Genomic DNA, 18,441 nt, shown 5'->3' on the forward strand with positions numbered 1-18,441 from the left:
TATGCAATTTTCCCGTAGGACCAATGGTTTAGGAGTTATTCAGGAAAAACGAAATTTTTTTCCAAAAGTTCGCCGTTTCGAGACTGGGATGGTCGGATTTTGTCAACATCAATAAAATGCCAAATAATCATATGTAACTTGTTAAATACTCGAGTTAGAAGAAAAATTCATAGAATCTTTCTTGTTGAGGACGTCAGGGCTTATAATTTCTGTACAAAAAGCTTTTCGCCAGCGTCAGTAATTAATTGGATATTTCCTTCTATACTTTTTAGCACGTAGCTATTTATTATTAGCATTGTTCTTCCGACGTCTGATTTCTTTTTAATTATAGGAAATGCGTTTTTCTAAGGTACATAAACTTTTGGATTTGACTGTATAGCCAATGCATCCTTAAGTGCTTCTTTTTCTACAATATTGCCTGCGATTCCGTAATATGTCTCCGCGAATTTATCAAATCAAACCTTCGTCCAGTAAGCCTTCCCTTTTTTTCGATTGCAGGTTTTGCGTGGGCGATCGGTTTTATCTGTGCGAGAACAAAATCCTGTGCGAATACGACTACGAGGAAAGGATCTTGTTCGCCAGTATGCAAGTACCAACACCCGCCTCGCTGGCGTACATCAAAAGGCAACTGCCGCCGACGCCGGCACCGCCTGGCCAGAACATGCATCCGGGTCATAATCCGTTGCAACCTCATCAGGGACTCGGCCAGTCGGTGGGTCAACATAATCACGTGTCGAACGTAAGTTAAAGAGAGAATCCGTTATACCTGACGATCGTTTCACGCACGCGATACTTTGGATCACAGACAGACTCGATAGTATGTTCATTGGAAAACAATTTGCATTTAGAAAAATTGATAAGACATAATTGTTCCTGAAAATAATTTATTTATAAACTTTCTTATGGGGATAATTCGTTGGTTAAAAAATTGTACGAGTGCTCTAACTCGGCGTGGTGGCATGTAAGATTGAATTTCATTCAGAACTTTGATCTTGTGGGCGTAGGGTCAAATGTCGGGGAGCACACCGATGGTGAACGGGACGAGCATAGGGGTAGGCGGTGGTACTAGAGCTCCAGGTGACATGAACAACAACGGGCTGTCGGGTCCGGCTATAGGACCGATGAAACCGCCACCCATGTCTATGCAGGCGCCGACCAGCTGAGACGAGGTGTCGCCCCCATTGAAGAAGCTCAGATGTCTCAGCGGTTATTGAGGCTATTCAGGCTCGCCGATGAGACGAATCGGGGAGGGAGAGGAGCGAGCATGGGACGAGGCGCGAAAACGTCGTAACGAAGTGAACCCGAGGAACGGACGAGTAACGGACAGACAGATACGTAACGGGTGTTCGGTAAAGATTACGAGAAAATAAAACAGGATGGAGACGAAGAGTAAATTGTCTCCGTGAAAGATCTCGAGGACACTTCCGGGCGATCGATCGTTTTCCGGGGAACTTTTGCCGAGAGATCGGGAATAATCACTGTGATCGCGAATTATAATATGAATAAATTTATCGAGAAGATAGTGGACCGCACGGGACGCGAACGTATACGCTGAAGCGCGTGTACGTAAGAAACACGTTTGACGCACGTCTTGTAATATACGGTACGATATGTAACACGATAAAGAATAGGGGATTTTATGTAAGATACGTTTCTGTGGAAGAGGAACGATTTAGAGAAGGGAGCGAGTGTGGGTGAAAGGAATGAACGCATGTGGCAGAGTTCTCTTGTAAATATCTGTGTACCGTCGACTCTGCAACGCACCGAAAGACTATCAGTATACGCAGACCAATCGATGAATTTTCATGATGGTTACTCGCGATTCGTCGACATTCGACGCATTAGCAACTGATCGTGAAGGCGAATATTGGACATCGTGGAGGAGAGAGAGAGAGAGAGAGAGAGAGAGTGAGAGAGAGAGAGCCGTCACGGTGAAAATTTATTAAGTAAGTTACTGTTTGTTTGTTTTTATTTTCAATTTTATCGACAGCCGCTCGATCGGAAAGATAACCAAAGGTTGGAAGTCGCGGCGTTTAATTGTCGGAGTCTCGTAAACGGCGCGAATGCGACGAATCGAAACGTTTCCAAAATCTCGGTATACGAGGCGTAATTCAAAGCGTACACACGATGGCTGATACCAAAGATTAACGATGTAAGTTTCGATGTCCCACGGGTGCAAATCGAACATCTCGGATTTCGAATTATTCCTTGATCACATTCGATGATGACAGTAAGTATATTTTGTTCGAAACCGCGTGCATCTATCGATTGAACGTTTGCGAACCGCGGGACCGAATCGTGGGCTTTACGCTTTAACGCCAAAAGATGAACGCGAAAACAGACGAAGTGAAGAGGAAGAAGAGAACGATATAAAGTGAAAGGTTGACGGTGATACCAAAAGATGGTTAAACAAAATCTGATAAACCGTTGCGTGCGCTGATAAACGATCCGTTTTTCTGAATTTTGCTGAATTCATACACGAGGCGCGAGTGTGAAAAGTTCGTCTGATCGTAAACGAACGAAAATTTCTTTCCCCTTTCTCTCTTTGATACCGACAGAAAAAAACATCCACGTTACCTTTCGATCAGATTATTATTCATCCACGAATCGCGGGTCGACACGGAATTCGTGATTCTATAACACAGAATTCGAAGCTTAACGAATCCGATTAAGTACAAAAAATAAATTACGCGAAGAGTACGCAGTGCTAGAAACTGTATACAGGAGAGAGGAAGAGAAAGGATACGAGTGACACATGCATGTATACACACATAAAAAGACACACGAATACAACCGACACATACATACACACAGATACACACTTTCCTCCTCGGTTTTTTATCCATCTGTATATAATATCATTTATTAGCGCACTATTAATATATTTACCGCCTCTATAGGGGCTCCCATTACTACCGAGAAAATATAACATTCTTATAAATACAACCACGGAAAGTTTTAGCGTGTCTTCATTCTATCTTCATCTGAGACTGAGACGTCGTACGTACTTCATTCCTCTATTTCTTCTTGCTTTGCTTTTTCGGCGGCCTTGTTCGTTTTGTTGTTTAATAACGAAATGATGGCACGCCTTGATATGAGATCCACTGATTTGTGGAGGTGGTATTTTTGAGAACCGGGTAGAACCGAGTCCGGGACACCGACCAACCGGCCAAGGTAGGGAGGGAATTGGAAAGGGGGCTGAGGGTGAAACAGTCGGGGGAGAGGCAACGCGATTTCCCTAATGCCTTCCAGCCCACGGAGTTGAATGTTATTATGCACGGTGAAGACTTTATAATAGGACGTTGAAACTCTTTAAAACTCGCGGAGAGCGGATCCTCTAACCCCCTTCGCGATGCGTTGCCCTCGAAAAGAAGGGCTCGTCGCTCCTCACTCGACACTCGAATGATTTCCCTCGTTGCACCCTAAAAAATGAGACGACCGCTCCAATTGTTTCTGACCTTTTTAAATTCTGTGCAATATTTTTGTAGTCGTCTCTGATTTTTAATTTCGGCGGTCTGATCAAAATTGTCAGTGAAAGATTCTATTGTCAAATTGGATACGGTAAAAGAAGAACATGTAAAATTTTCCATACGAATTCATGTCTTGCCTCAAGAGATATAGAATTATTTAGTCGAGTTTATTAGCTAATCGATCAGCAGGCAAACGTAGCCAGATGACGCGATTCTCGATCGTCCGCCAGGCCTCGCCGCAAGTTGCATTAATCACGCCAAAGTCGCGAGCGCGGGGGTGGTTGGAACGAACTAGTAGTGAGGGTGGAATCGGGTAGGGGAAAGAAAAGCAGAACCCCTTAAAATAATCTGGCCCGAAATGAAATCAGCCAAGGCAATTTCCAGCCCCCGTAGCCAACGGTGATGTTAACAACGCCGCCGGTTTTATCCATCTACCCCCGGTGGCGTCCCTGATTCGAGGCGCGGTGCAACCGACAAATGACGACGCGGCAACCCCCCTCGCAGCGGCCCACGGAATTAAAGATCCCGAGATAAGGGTGTCATCCTTCGCTATGCATTATGTGTTCGGCAAAAAGCTCGCCCCCCGGCTATCCTGACGCTCCGCGTCTCGTTCTCCGACCCCCTTCTTCCTGCTCACTCTGTCCATCTTCTCTCTCCCTCGGCCCCTTCGCTCCATCTGTCCTCTCCACGTTGTTGAACCTCTTCGTTGTCTCTATTTCGTCGCAAAGAAAGCTACAATTAATCTTTCTCGTACGTTTCCCCATCCCTTCATCGCGGTTGATGCCACCGGCGTGGAGGCATCACACAGGCCTCGTAACGCGTGTCGAATATTTTTATTTCGACACGAATTAAATTGCGGTAAAGTGAATGTGTCGATGTCCGAAATACTGGTAAGTTATTAATTAATACTATACTGCAGTTGCTAAACATGATTTAGAAGTAGCGTTTGCATGTGTACTCTTAAGAACGTCGAAGTATCACGTATAAGGGGATGGCTTGAGAACCGACCTGGATAGGAGGACAGCACCCCTTTGAAGCGACTGCGTAAAGTTACTCGCGGGGGCAAAAGAGATGCACGGGAGCGCGCCGCGTTATGATCCGGACATCCTTTTTGGTCGTAGCGAATAAAACGTTCGACCGGCGTGAGCACTGCTCGTATTTCAAGTTTTATCGCTTGAAAACGCGGAGGGTGGGCACGGTGGCCGTTGTGCTCGACAAACCGTGCACCCAAAACCGACGTACGTATACGCGATTCAAAGGGAAACGAGAGATGACTCGCGTCTTTCCTTTCTGACGAACAAGTTAGAGTACTCGAGGCTATCAATCATTAAAGATTAAGGGAACAATTTTTAAATACTTTAATTACAGAGTTCTACGTGGCTTAAAGTACGCCCATGCCCCAAATACATTTCAGCGCTTTTAAAGTAGACTTGTGTCATTAGACAGCTCCATCATCCACTCTTTTATTGAGCAAACATACGAATTGGTAAATCTAGAAGCGTGCGTTACTTTTATTGATTTGCAAACCTTTATAGGAAAAAAATCGCATAAGTAACATGGGAAGAATGCGATACATATTCGAAAGATGGGGATATCGAGGTAATATCGGATCGAACAGGAGTGTGCGATGAGTATGACTTCCGTTGGTCGAAATCGCAGCCGCTTTATCCCGGTGTATTGTCGGCGCGCATCCTAAAGCAATCACACGGGCGGCTGGCCAACCCACCATTACACGATATACTGCTTTAACTTCGGACGGAGGAGCGGCGGCGTCGCGCCGCATCGCGAAAACGTTACGTATAGGGTGTACCGAAGGAAATAACCGTCATCTGTATTCGCGATAACATCGTAATTGAATGCGGTTGACGGGGATTTGCTGTACGGCGAGCGGCCACGAGGCCCATAACCGTTCCCTTTTACCTCGGCTGCCTTCACCCTCCGTCATCCCCATCTTTTTTTCTCCCCGCGATCGCCTCGTTTTTCTCTTCGTCCAAGCTTTCTTTCATGCTCTCCTCCCCACTTTCCCTTCCGCTCCGTCTTTCTCGTTCTTCGTTCTGTCTTTAGCATTTCTCTCTTTTTCGCGAGTTCTATCTCGCGAAGGTATTAATCATATCGAGGTGTGGAAAAATCTACTTCGGCCGACGTTTCGAGCGTGTCGTCATAACGTCACGTACGCACACAGGCTCGTCCACCCACGCGACGGCTTTCAGCGCGGGGACCAGGGAGACTGAATGGCGATACGGAGATAGCAAACGTAGCAAAGGAAGTTTACGAGGGGTGTTTTCGTGAAAAGCGATTCTACATGCTCCTCGTGTACGCGAAAGTGGACCAGCCGGTTGGTTGGCGCGACAAAAGAAGTCGCTGAACTCTCGCGTCGCGCACCACGCGCTCGTCCCCCGGCAAACGGGAAAAGTGCGTCGCGACGAAAGTGCGGGAAGCATCTCGATTTCAATTAGTCCCAACCCTCTCGCTCCTTGCTCACCCCTCCGGTGTATCTGCCCATTTAATATCGCGGCGGACCATTCCCATGGATACGCAAGCGCGCGCGTCGCATCGTTGCGAGCTATCACGAAGGAGAGCAGCCTCGTCAGGGTGTATCGGAGTGTAAAAAATCAATTAACAGAAAATAAAAACGCAGTTGCTCGAGATAGAAGGATTTGTTCGGGTGCAACGGTATCGCGCTATCGATACCGTGCACTGTACAGGGGCCGCTAAACGACGCGGCGCAAGGAGGACGAATCGCGGGCTATCGAAGTAATAAACGGAATGTTTGCGGCCGGTTTCGCGAGGCCGATGATGGCTTTCGGAATAGATCCGGTCAGCGCGTCCGGCGATCGCCCTGATGGGAAATACTTGTTTTCTGGCCACTGTCACGAAACCTGATTGGCGCATGACCGCCGGATTTCGCGCTCTATTAATGGCCGTGCTTCTCGATCACCCATTTCCATCTTTCTCTCGTCACAGATTGACCATTCCTACGAGCGTCTCCTTCTCGCCATTCACCGCGGTTAATTCCTATCCTCCCCCCCCCTCACGCGCGAACAAATTGTTTGAGTACAATCACGGTTATCGTGTTGCTCGACATTCCTTCTTTGGGACGATCAATCTTCCCTGTATTTCGTATTTTAGCTATCGCTTCAAAATAACTGCTAGTAGTTATTAATGAATACTAAAACCGAATACATCAATTATGATACAAGACAAGCTAGAGGCATAGTCGCAAATATTAATCAGCCTTATTACGTTTCTATCCAATCACGATTCGCGACTGATATCTTCTTGCTAAATATACGCGCCATATATTATTCGTCGGTTAAGCGACAGGAAAGCAAATAATTTGGCGGTACACTCCATGGAACAGAAGAGAGGAAGAGAGAGAGAGAGAGAGAGAGAGAGAGAGAGAGAGAGAGAGAGAGAGAGAGAGAGAGAGAGTGATCGATAAATTGTATTACACAAATAACGATCGCCCGCGGCGTCGATGTTATCCCGCAATACGTTAGAATGAACTATCTTGCGGCGAATCACGGATGATACCGGTGATCTGTGGCGCCTTGCCCCGGCCAAGTTGCTCCGTTGCGTTGCCAGGAATTATAGGTTCCGACACTTTTCCACGGAAAGAAACGCGCTTGGAAATGGATCGAAACGATACGTTTCTTCGACGCTCCAGATACCGTCGTTGTAGTTTGGCCTTTTTACCGGGAACACTTCAATGCTAAACAAACTTCTCGCCAAAATGACAATTAAATGATAGATTTAATGCAAATCGAAAGGTTCATAGATGTACAATTAGTAGTGTTTATGTAGTTTGTACAAGAATGGGTATTGGAGCTGTTAGAAATTGTAGGGACGGTGTCTATCAGTGCGAAACTCGTCGAAGACAATAATCGGGCGTAAGCAGGGCATTAAGGGCGAGTTAGTCGTCCGTAAGCCCCGAAGTACGAATTAGCGAGCGGCCATCGTTGTCGGGCGAGTTTCGTACGATGTGGTGGCAGTTCCGTGGGTCCTTAATCGGCGAAGATACGAACGCAGAGGCGTGAGAATGACCCGTGGTACTGAACTAAGAATATTACCGCCGAGAGAACACTCCAAATGTACATACTAATTGCGCAGCCGATACTAACTGCCGCGATATTTCAGTTTCATGCGACAACGGTCACGTTCCGCGCTAATAAAGGGTTGGATTTGGATACGGAGACTGAGTTATGTCGTCCGCAGTCAAAATTCTGAAAAGGATAGCCCCGAGAATGAATATTCATTCGAATGATAGTTAACGAGCGTGAATGAGCGTTTTTTTTATCGGAGGATACGATAAGTTGACCGCTCACTGATTAGCATTAAGAACCGAAGGTAAACGGTGAAGCGCGTCGATATTTCAAGTTTAATAGCAGTCACGTTTACGCAAGTAATGGAACAGCACCGGTGTGGACACAACGATTAAAGTATGTCCCAGGGAAAAGTGGTACATGCTAATTAGTCGACGATACGTAGCTGGAGCGCGGTCGATGCTAACTACCTCGATATTCCAAATTTAGGGGACAGGAGTTTCGTTTGCGCAATCAATAGAGCGCGCGGCGTAAAACGAGCTCGCGATCCAGCACGGCGCGATGCGGTGGCGCGATTGAAGAGTGCGCCCTGTCGAAAATTGGGAATATTCAACGAGAAAAGTGGCGACGATATTTCCATTATCGTTCGTTCGTGACACTTCAACGCTTCGCTTCCTGTCGTTTCGCACGTATTGCTTGGAAATATCCTGACCAAGTGAATCTATTAAGCGCGCGCGTTCGTCGAATGGCACCGGAGAAATTAGCAGTTTTCCCTTATCCCCGCGTACAGGTTGTTGAATGAGAAACCGGTTGACAGTTCGTCACTTTTCGAGAAAAAAGAAAACAGTCCGTAAGAAACAATTTACGCGTGGCACCGCGTGAATCGAATACATTTCCGAAGCCGTGCATACTCACTTGTGCTCGCTAAAGAAGAATATACACATGCACTTCGAGCCGTCTCGTTTAAGCGGAGCTGTTTAACGGGTTCTGATACTGAAACGCGCTGTCGAGAATAGAAAATCTGTAATTACCACGTCCTCGTGCAGATGCAATTCGCGCTAATTAACTTGGAAGGCATTTTTTTCACCTGTCGCCGTCTCTCGCCGTTTCGTAGCGGCGGTCGCGATGGCGTACGGATCACGTTCACCGTGCGAGGCTTTCCTTTTTCGACGGGACTCGCGCATTACTCCTATAATTGGGTATACGCGTTGCCTAATCGAACGCCTGACCTAACCACCACCCGTTCCTCGCGCGTGGAACGAGCGGTTCGCCTCGTTAATAAGACGATTCTCTCGTCGAAAATCGTTCCTACGACCCAAATAATAGAACTTTCCCTCGCGCCGTTCTCCGGTCTTTCTTCCGTTCCTTCCATTCGTTCTCGTTTCCCTCCTCGACGCGTTCTACTCCGTTTCTACCCTCACCGTTCGTGCCGTAAGCCCGACGGGGATCGTTCACGATTTTACGAGGGACTAGAGTCGAGTATCGGTGGGCAATTATCCGCGAAACAAACAGGTCCGCGAGGGAAAGTCTAACGACTGCCGGGGTCTTCCCGGCGATTACCTCAAAGCAAACCGCCTAACAAGACATTGTTCCGAATAGCTTAGCCATTCTACCCCGGCGCGGTCCTTTTCCACCCTCACACCCACTCCACCGGAACCTCTTCCCACGTAGAAGAACCACCGCATCCAGCATGGGACGACCAAACCCAGGCAGCAGTTAACAACCCTGGTCTGGCGACGGTCGTTAGCAACCGACCTCGTGCGCCACCGCCGTTCAAACCTCCCCCGCATTCCTCCGCCTCGTCCTCCTCGCGCGCTGCACCGCTTCCTAATTCAAATCCGTGCTCCGTTATCCGGCGCTCGCTTGTGCGGACGCTGATGAGCGTGCGAGAAACGTCCGCGGCATCATGGAAACGGTCCGTTAATAGTCCGCCATCCCCTTCCTCACCGTCGAAGCTTAAACGTCCGATCACGCACACGTCGTGTTCTTTACTGTATATTGGATTCGCCCTATTGTTGAATTACTTTATTTCATGAAATTATTTATGAACTCCATGCAGATAATGACTTTTAACTTTCATCTTCCATTAAAAATTCATTCGATTGCATTAAACATTCAATTGTTGAACGATCGATTTTGAGAGTTGACTTTAGAACGGATAAAAAATAAGATTGCTTCACGGTGTCATATTTTAGAAGCGAATCTGGAGTACCATTTCGTCTATAAGGCAGCTCGTTCTCGATAAGAGTAGGAGAGCGAAGAGAAGCAGCACCAGCGGCCGGTAGCTAGGATACTTTAAAAAAGTTCTTTCGAGTATATTCGCGCGTTAACGGCATTATCGCCGCCGCGATAAAATCCCTCGGGTGATAATATATTCCAGCAGCCGAGGTCGGGAAAAAAATACAGATTAAGGTATACCTAAGCACGGATTTAATGCTTATTTATACGCCGCTAAGCACCGGAATTACCGGCGTATTACGATCCTCTAGCAGTCGCGTGAACTTTTTTCCTCGGCTTCATCCGTTCTCAATCTCTGCTGTCTGAATTAGCGAGCACGATTAATTTTGATAATTCCCAGATGCTGCGTATCCTTTAAAAACCTCTTAGAGAGATCTTGGAAGACGAACGCACGATTCTACCTCGTTCGAAGACAGTTTTCACGATTCCACTCGTTAATGACATTTTCGACGTTGGAAACGCGAAAACGAATCGGTTTACGAGGCCGTCCGGTTCGAACGATCGGGATTTACCACCCGGCTTCTGTTCATCTCGGACCAACTTTTCCCTCGCTCGTTTTACTCAGTCGCGAGTCGTGTTTTAAGCATTTGATCACCGGCATACAGGCCCGTAACGCGTTCGCGTTCAACGAGCCACCACCGTCACTGTTCGTTAGTAGCTGAAACAGAAACTTCGCACGCGATTCGAGCCACCCCCGTCGACGAACTTACGATACTTCGTTACTGCGCCGTTAATTTTAACGTCTCGTACGTGACACCGATTTTCGCGATCCTCACCTTCGCCCGAAACGTGTGCGCCGATTTTATTCCGTTTCAGTGACTATGCGAATGGACGAGCAGAGAAAGAAATAGGGTCAACTTTACTTTTGTAAAACGAAGGTAGTAAGTTTTCGTTGAAGAAGGATCAGCGATTGGTCGAACGAAAATCGGGACGCGAACACGTAATTACCCGTACTCCTTAGCGTAATCGGGAAGACGATCGCCTATCTTGTGGCTCGATTCGGCGTCGTTAAAGGGAATGCTTTCACGCCACCCTTGGGAACGGCACGCCGGAGACATTATCACCGGTAGGCCTACGGAATTAATATGAGGGCGCCGCCTGTTCCTCCCCAGCTTCTGGCTCACGATACACCGAAAGTTTCCAGTTTTAAATGACCGCGGAGTAATCGAAGATCACGGGGCGATAGGGGAGGGCCGCCGGGCGAAGAAGCAATTTCGTTGAAATTGACGTCTGAACAATTTCCAAATCCAATTTGATGCTTAACTTGATCGCGCTAATTAAATTGCTCGCTGTCATGTTTGCATTTGGCAATCGCACGCAAACAAGCATTAATTTCGTGAATATTAATGTGTAACCGACCTTCAAATCCAATTTCACGCTTAATTTTAGTGGTATTAAAATCGCGTAATGTTATTTTGCGATAGAGGCTGAAATAGAAATTGCTGATCCAGCCTATCGCTATCGTTCCTAGATAAACGCTCGCGGACCGCGTGTATGTGTGTCGGCCAGCAATTATGAGGGGTGTCATAATGTTTCTCACGAAAATCCAATTTGGCCGAAAAGCTGGCCGATACCGCGTTCCGATATTGCGACCCTCGTTAATACCCGCGACTCTCTTCCGTCACTTTAATAGTAGATGTCGCCGGGGAAAATCAATTTGTTCCAATTTGCCTGGTTCCCTCTCACGTCGCGAGCGTGATTTCGAGAGCGAACGAAACGCACCGATGCCTGCCTCGGCTCGATCTTAACGAACAAACGACTTTCCCGATCGACGCCACGGTAAACACGCGTTAATCACTTTTCCTCCGTTACATCTCATTTACTCCGTCGCTCTCGTCGCGTTATAATTTTTATTGGCTTCTGCGCGCCGACAATATCCGTTTCGAGCGCACCGACAAAATGAATTGCGATATTTGCTAGCTAGATTGGCGGGCATATTTTCGAGCCCCGTGTCGATCGATCGGAACGCCAATAACGAACATTTTGACGAAAACAGGGACGAAGCGATGGTGGTGCTGGGTGGGGGGTGGCTGCTTTTAACAAAAATAAAGAAAGGCAGGGAGGCAAAATGACTGATTGATTGGTATTGATATTCCTCGGTGCTTCTTGAAGTTCTGTAATTAAGAGAATTCGCGATTGTACGCAAATATTTCTGAAGAATCGTACGAATTGAGGGTAGTCACAAATTACCTGAAAGAGTACATAATTGTTTCCGATTGTGCCGGGAATAAAGGATTCGAACCTGGATACGACTGCTCCGTTAATTGAATTATTCAAGTGACCAATGGATTCTTTTTTCACCGACTAATGAATCTTCGATACCAGACTGAAGTACTATGACCCAGTTTCGTTAATACATCGCGTCGATAACAAATAAATAAATTCTCCGTTGCTCCGCTCATATCCAGATCTTATTTGGGTCATTGATCGTTTTCAAACAGTAGCTATTCGTTAATTAAAGGAACAGCCGTGGTAATAAACAGCGGCGGGACTAAATCGCGGGTGAAAAAATTGGCGGTGACCGAACTGGATTCGGAGAAACGGTGAACAGGTCGATTAAGTCGATATAGGCCTCCGGGCGGCAGTGAACCGATCGAAAAAGGCCGCCGCATCGCGTAACAACGGCCATGTGCTATGTCAGGTCCACGGAGTGAAGTAAAATGGACTTGAAGGGTTATGGCCAGCCATCCGTGGGCTTATGGGCTGATCGCGACCGATAGAATCAGCGTTCTGCCTCCGTGCTTTTGCTCATAATCACTTTTCGATTAATTAAATTTTACGCTCTCTGTCGTCGATAAACATTAAATTTAACGGGCCCGCTCCTGCCATACCGTTACTACTCGTTACAGTCTATAAGCGCATCCGCCGTCTCTCGAAACGCGTGACGCGTGTGCGCACACACATGAATATACGATCGCGTACACGCGTTCGATTTTCGTAGCGTCCATCGGTTTTTATTTTGTCTACCTTTACATTCTCGTTTTTTTAGAATCCTATCTAATAACTTCCCGTGTGTATCTTGTTCGCGCGATATCAATTTTGATCGGCGACGAGGGGCGACGAGGGGCGACGAGGGAACAAGGATGAGCAGGAGGAGGAGGAGGGGAGATGGGCGCGCGAGCGAGCCGATCGCGAACGCTTTCGGAGATGAAACGGAACGACGACGGCCGAATCACGGATGGAGAACGAGTGTTAATTGGATCGAGCGTCTGCAAGAATATCGGTTCAATTAAGAATGGTAAGTGGCTCCCCGTTAATTTAAATTCCTCGGAGGCCCCGGCCCGTTTCCTTTGGTCCGCGACGCGACGCGGCCTCTCATAAATATGCGCTCGATAGTTAACCTTTTTCTCGTCGCTTTCGTCATTCATGAGCCTTCGAGCATCGAAGAAATCGAGCGGATAAAAGAAGTGGAAGGGGAACGGAGACCCGATCGAGTCGTTTCCTCTTTGTTTTTCCCGTTTTCGCTCTTTACCCGGACTCGACGAGACCAGCGAAATCATTGTACTCGGACCGGGGCAAAATCGTGAAACACAGACAGCTATTCCGGAGTCTCGGGTATCCGTGGCGCAGCGCGGGGCTAAATCTGGCGAAGGCGGTAATTAAATTAATTAGCCTCCTCGAGGATGCTAGGATACCGGTCGACCGAGAGAGCGAGCAAAACGCAGAGACCTGGGAGAAGGACGGAGATGGCCAGCCTCGCTTCTTTTTCCTTAAAACGGTCTTAATTATCAGGGAATTCTGCCCGTTGGTTCGGCTCTCCCCCTTTCCCTCTCCTGCTCCTACTTTTCATCCCCCTTTTTCTTTCCCCTCTCGCTCTTCTACCATTCTCTTCCCTGTCTTACTGCAAGGTTCCCAGCGAGTTCCTCTTTGTCCGTGGCTCACACTTCCTGTCTCGATCTTTCTTCCGGCTATTTATTAAGTTTTTACTTATGGCGGCGACCGGACAACAATCGTCCCGCTCGACTGGCCGGTCAATCGGATCCGCACGCTTTCCAAGGCGGACGAAACTTTTACCACGAGCAGCTATGGGACGGCTCGCTTTCCATGAAAGAAGCAAAGCACTCAGGGTAATTAGAAGCGGAATTATATTCCGCCGCGTCCTGTTTCAGTTTATAAACAAGGACTCTTAAATGAGGTTCCCTCGGAAGAGAGGGACGCTTTAATACCCGAACGCCGCGCGTTCACGTGTTCTTGATCCACGGTTCTCGTTTCATTCTCCTTTATTCTGTAGTATTTCCTGCGAATTATTTTCCACGCAATGTTTTTTACGTTCCGATCCGTCTCTTCAAGAGTAATAGTACAAACGAACCTCATACTGTTCACTATAATATGATTGACGGATTAAATCGCGCGGAGGACTCGCGCACGCAAGATTGTGCGTGTGTACGTGCGTGCGTTGTATTATCTTTATATTATTAATTATAATTTCGGTGGAGTATCGATTATCTGACATCAAATAATCGACGCCCTGCACTGCTAATAATGCCGCGTGCTTGTTGAGTTAATATTCATAAATTAGCGTTACAATAGGGTTTGTTACGTTTACTATAGGTTCGTCGGAAACAATGCTGGACGATTTTAATGGTGAATTTCGATAGACAAGTCGGCATTTTCGCGATGAACTTTTAATATATAAGTGACTCATAAAATTAGCCAAGCGTTTATATTGTTAACGAAGTAATAAAGATATTTTCTCTATTGAAATTTCCATTTAACAATTTGATTTACGTAGATTTTAATAAATCCGTCGAGATTACATTAAATTGTATGAATTAATAAATTGAGAGTGACAATGTATCGGAATAGTAAGTGGCTGACCTTTGGCAGGCAGTAGAAACGGGCGGCGGGAGTCAGACACGCGCGCGCGCGCGCGCGCGCGCGCGCGCGCGCGCGCGTTCTTCCGAGCATCGATCTCCCGGTTGTTATCGAACACGCGTGCACGCTGAACGATCCCGAGGGAGTCGTAGCTCGATACGGTCGCGGTGGTTCGTCGCGCGACTGCGAAATTAGCGCGAAGCCCCTTTCGCGCGAGATCTCCCATGAAGAGAACTCCCAACTTCCTAAGCTCGACCTAAGTTCGTTCCTTCCGCCAACCCATTCGCGATCTTCCCCTTCTCTGTTCACGTTCTGCACGAGCTCGAACCTCGTCCTCCGGTAGACGCGACGACGGTTCCCGTGTCGCGAGTAGGCGACAGCGTAGCAAGAGAGTGAGAAGGGTGTACGCGTTTTAGTTTTTAATGATTATTGCATCCCGACGCTCGGGCCAGGTAGCTAGACATTAGCTCGCGGTCTCCCTTTCGCGCATTTGCATATCTTTTCAGCCGCTAGGAATTGCCTGCTGGCTGCTTTCGCCCGCCCTAACCAGGCTGTGTCTACTAGGTATAGCGCGGACGTACTCCAACTTTTAAGCCCTCCACCGTGTTACCCCTTTTCCACGCCTCACTCTCTCTTTCTCACGTCCACACGCGCCTTCTTCTTCTTCGCTTCGCCCCGTCCACCGTTTCTCTGTCCGTTCCTCCGCTTTTCTCTGTCCCACCGCGACCGTGTCCTCCTTTATGCGCGTGGCAGCCGCGCTTGTAATTTCTCTCTTCCTAGTCTTCCACCACCTCCCGCTTCCTTTAATGGCACTCGGTTTTCGAGTGCTTTAATTAACGTTTTGTCAGGCGTTCTTTAATTAGGCCGCTTTTGAAAAAATCAGTCGCCGCCGGGTGCACCGAGCTCTATCGTTGGGACAGATCCGATCCTCGGTCCTGCCCTAACCACCGGCCGACGGAACCGGATGTTTGCACTTTCAACCGACTATCGTACCGCCGGTAAAAATTGCTCAAGCACGCCCAAGTTTTCACTTTCCTATCCCATTTCCGTACCGAGTCTCTGTAGAGAAAGAAATTCCTCTACTAAAGGAACTCGTTGATAAGAACTCTCGCAGCTGGAAGAAATCTCCGTTTGGATCCCAGCACGAGAGATCAGCGTACCGGTAACGATTTCCCGGGTATATATTGGCCAGGATCGTTTCCTTGGAATCGCGCTGTCGATGGAAACGATTTCTCGCGATGTTGCTTACGCGCCATTAAATTTTCACGCCGAAATTCGCGATTGCCGCTCGCTCTTCTTATCGCCGAAGCGGAGTACGTTCATAACCTTCTCGTATCGAGCGCGGTGTGGTTTACACGTTATTTAGCTGGCACGCCGGCGTAAGATCGTCCCGGTGGAACTATTGTCCGCCGTTCTATTCGTATACACAAAACTCGTCTACGATTCCTTTATTGTTTCCTCTGTACGTCGCAACCGATCGTTGCTGAGCAAAAAAGATTTCTCGTAAACCAAACGATAAAATCGTTCGGCTAAGGGTAACTGAGGGGAGAAGTGGGTGAGAAACCGGAGCACCGGACAATAGTTGAGCGGCGCCCGGCAAGGACCCCTGTATAGAGATAATATCTGTATTTCATTAACATTATTCTCCGTGGTAGACTCTCTGGTTCGTCTCACTGTGTGTTTCGCGCAGACCCCAACGAGGTAAACGGCTTCTCCGAAGAAGAGACTCGATTGTGCGTTCGAGACCCTTTACCGGACCGGGTGTCTTGTTTGCGATCTTCCGTAGAACTCCGCTTCTCCCTCCTACACTCGGAGATCTCGTCGCGGCTATAGTCTCGTAATTAGAAACTGATTGCGCGCGGAGTTCCATTTAAATTTCTGTACCCTTCGTGTGCCGCCCCCTTCAAGTTTGCTCCTTTATTTCAAACGCTGAGCGCTCTATTGTGTCGCGTGCGCAGGCTTCTACGAGTTTAATTTTATTTACCGATTGATTTAGAGGGAGATTACTGTTGCGAGTACCAAAAAATGCTCCGATTACAGACAGCGTATTATATATATATATATATTCTATTTTTTCTTGTTGTATAATGGAATATAAAAGGGGATAAAGAAACGAGCGAAAACCATTTGTAGCCAAGAGAGCCGAAAATTCTTAGCGAGAGGATCGGCGAGGGATTCGTGGCGGGCCGAAGCAAATCCTGCGAAACAACGAGGATCGCGGTGGCCACTGGTCATAGTTTAGCCGGCAGATCGTTACGGAACAGAGCCGCGGAATTCAATAGCAACAAACTCCGCCGCGGATATTATTCGGCAGTAAAATTTTATTTCGCATTTATTGGCCACGTTCGCAAAGCCGACCGGGCCCGGCCGACCAGCTGGTCTCTCGCTCCACGACTCGCGTTTATTTGATAACGACAAATTATTGTTACGAGAAAAAATGGCGGCAGAGCTCGCTCCGTTACTCCCCGTTCCACGAGCCTAGCGTATCCTGTATCGACGGTCGATGCGCGTGAAACGGGATGGAGAGAGTTAAAAAGCGGCGATCAGAAAAAGGAAGGGTATAGAGAGAGGGTTGGCTTTGGGCCTGAGCCTCTACCGGCTATCGGGCGACGTGTCCGAACGCTAATCTCTCGATATTTTAGCGGATTTATATTTTCACCGGTCGCTGAGCCGCCGCCACCGCGCCGCGGCTCGATCCCCCGAGATATCCGCTCGGGGAAACGTACGACAGGCATATCATTGCTCCTTCGTGCTCTTCCCACTGTCGCGCGTCGCGATCCATTATATCGACGTACGAACAAAAACAGAGATTACCAGTGTTCCTAGATAATCGTAAATGCGAGTGTGCACTTTTGTTTTTAGCCGAACAACGATGTTAAACCGTAATAGGTCTCGTTGCATCGCGTCGATCATCGGTCTCCATTATCGAGCAACTGCCACCACCGCTTGACGTTGCGAATAATCACTGGGCAAGCGTATAGATTGTCGGGCGATATTTTTCCAATTCGCGGCATGGATTTCACGTGTCAAAAAATGCAGGACTCTCGTACGTGTGCTCGTCCACGCGGAGGAAAGAGACAAGGCGAGAGGCCGGAGGGGTTGGGAGTTCTGGCGTTGGCAGCGTGTTAAGTTGTTTCGCGTTATGGTTGTGTTATGGGACATTGGATGCGCGCGATATCCCCGGGCCCGGAGGAGTGCGGAGGGAGAACGCCCGGTGTGCCGTCGTATAGGCGCGCGGATATATCCTGGCTGCCGATGCTACTCGCTGCACCTGATCCTGGTCGGCTAAATTGATGATATAATCCGCCATAACTCAGGATTACCCGCGGAGTATGTGCCAGCACATGAGGAGGAGCCGCGGCACCCTTCGACTTGCACCACGAATACCCAGCATCCTGTATCGCGTATCTACTCCCTGCCCCAATCCGAATACGTTCTTTCGCATTAACCCGCGAGTCTTGGTCCGCTTCTTGTCGAATAATAAAATACGATATTATATGTATACATTTTAAAGGAGAATCAACCAATTTCCATATGCATTTTTAAAACGATACTGCAATATCTGATCATTGAGTTCTATCAAAAGATAGTTATAAATTTTGTAAGGCGATTTATAATTTCTATTTATAATTCTGTAAAAGTGAATCACGGAGCTCATCGAAATTTAGAGAAGAGTACGTCGCATTGTGATTTTATAAACTTAAGCCAGCGGACGGAAGCCCGTAACATTGTTCCCTCGGAGAGGCGGAACATCCGGTGTCCTCTACGACGCAACGTGTCCAACAGGCTTTTTGATTCTCCCCAGCGACTCGACGACCGTCTCATGCCTCAACGATTGTGCCACTGCTATCTCGCGGAGGATCATTGCACCCCTG

General features: G+C 47.8%; 2 protein-coding genes across 6 annotated transcripts in view; one reads left to right on the plus strand and one right to left on the minus strand.

Moving 5' to 3' along the window:
- Window positions 1-2,946, plus strand: part of LOC108631946 (LIM domain only protein 3) — a 54,910-nt gene extending 51,964 nt beyond the window's left edge. For all 3 annotated transcript variants that reach the window (XM_026819328.1, XM_018036197.2, XM_018036206.2), the window contains 2 exons: window positions 499-739; window positions 1,005-2,946. In XM_026819328.1, coding sequence (XP_026675129.1) covers window positions 499-739; window positions 1,005-1,163 — 400 coding nt within the window. In that variant the 3' untranslated portion in view covers window positions 1,164-2,946. The remainder of the gene's footprint in view (window positions 1-498; window positions 740-1,004) is intronic.
- The window catches only part of LOC113465186 (uncharacterized), a 116,450-nt gene that overhangs the window by 5,876 nt on the left and 92,133 nt on the right, over window positions 1-18,441 (minus strand). The window contains exon 3 of one of the 3 annotated variants that reach the window (XM_026819329.1): window positions 2,973-4,182. The exons of 1 other annotated variant lie outside the window; for it this stretch is intronic. In XM_026819329.1, the coding sequence (XP_026675130.1) occupies window positions 4,027-4,182 (156 nt within the window). In that variant the 3' untranslated portion in view covers window positions 2,973-4,026. Of the gene's footprint in view, window positions 1-2,972; window positions 4,183-18,441 lie in introns of those variants that run through there. One more of the 3 variants, XM_026819330.1, reaches the window with a different exon arrangement.

The sequence above is a fragment of the Ceratina calcarata genome, unplaced genomic scaffold (assembly GCF_001652005.2).
Source record: "Ceratina calcarata isolate Rehan_Ccalc_2016 unplaced genomic scaffold, ASM165200v1 scaffold147.2, whole genome shotgun sequence".
NCBI classification, from domain to species: Eukaryota; Metazoa; Arthropoda; class Insecta; order Hymenoptera; family Apidae; genus Ceratina; species Ceratina calcarata.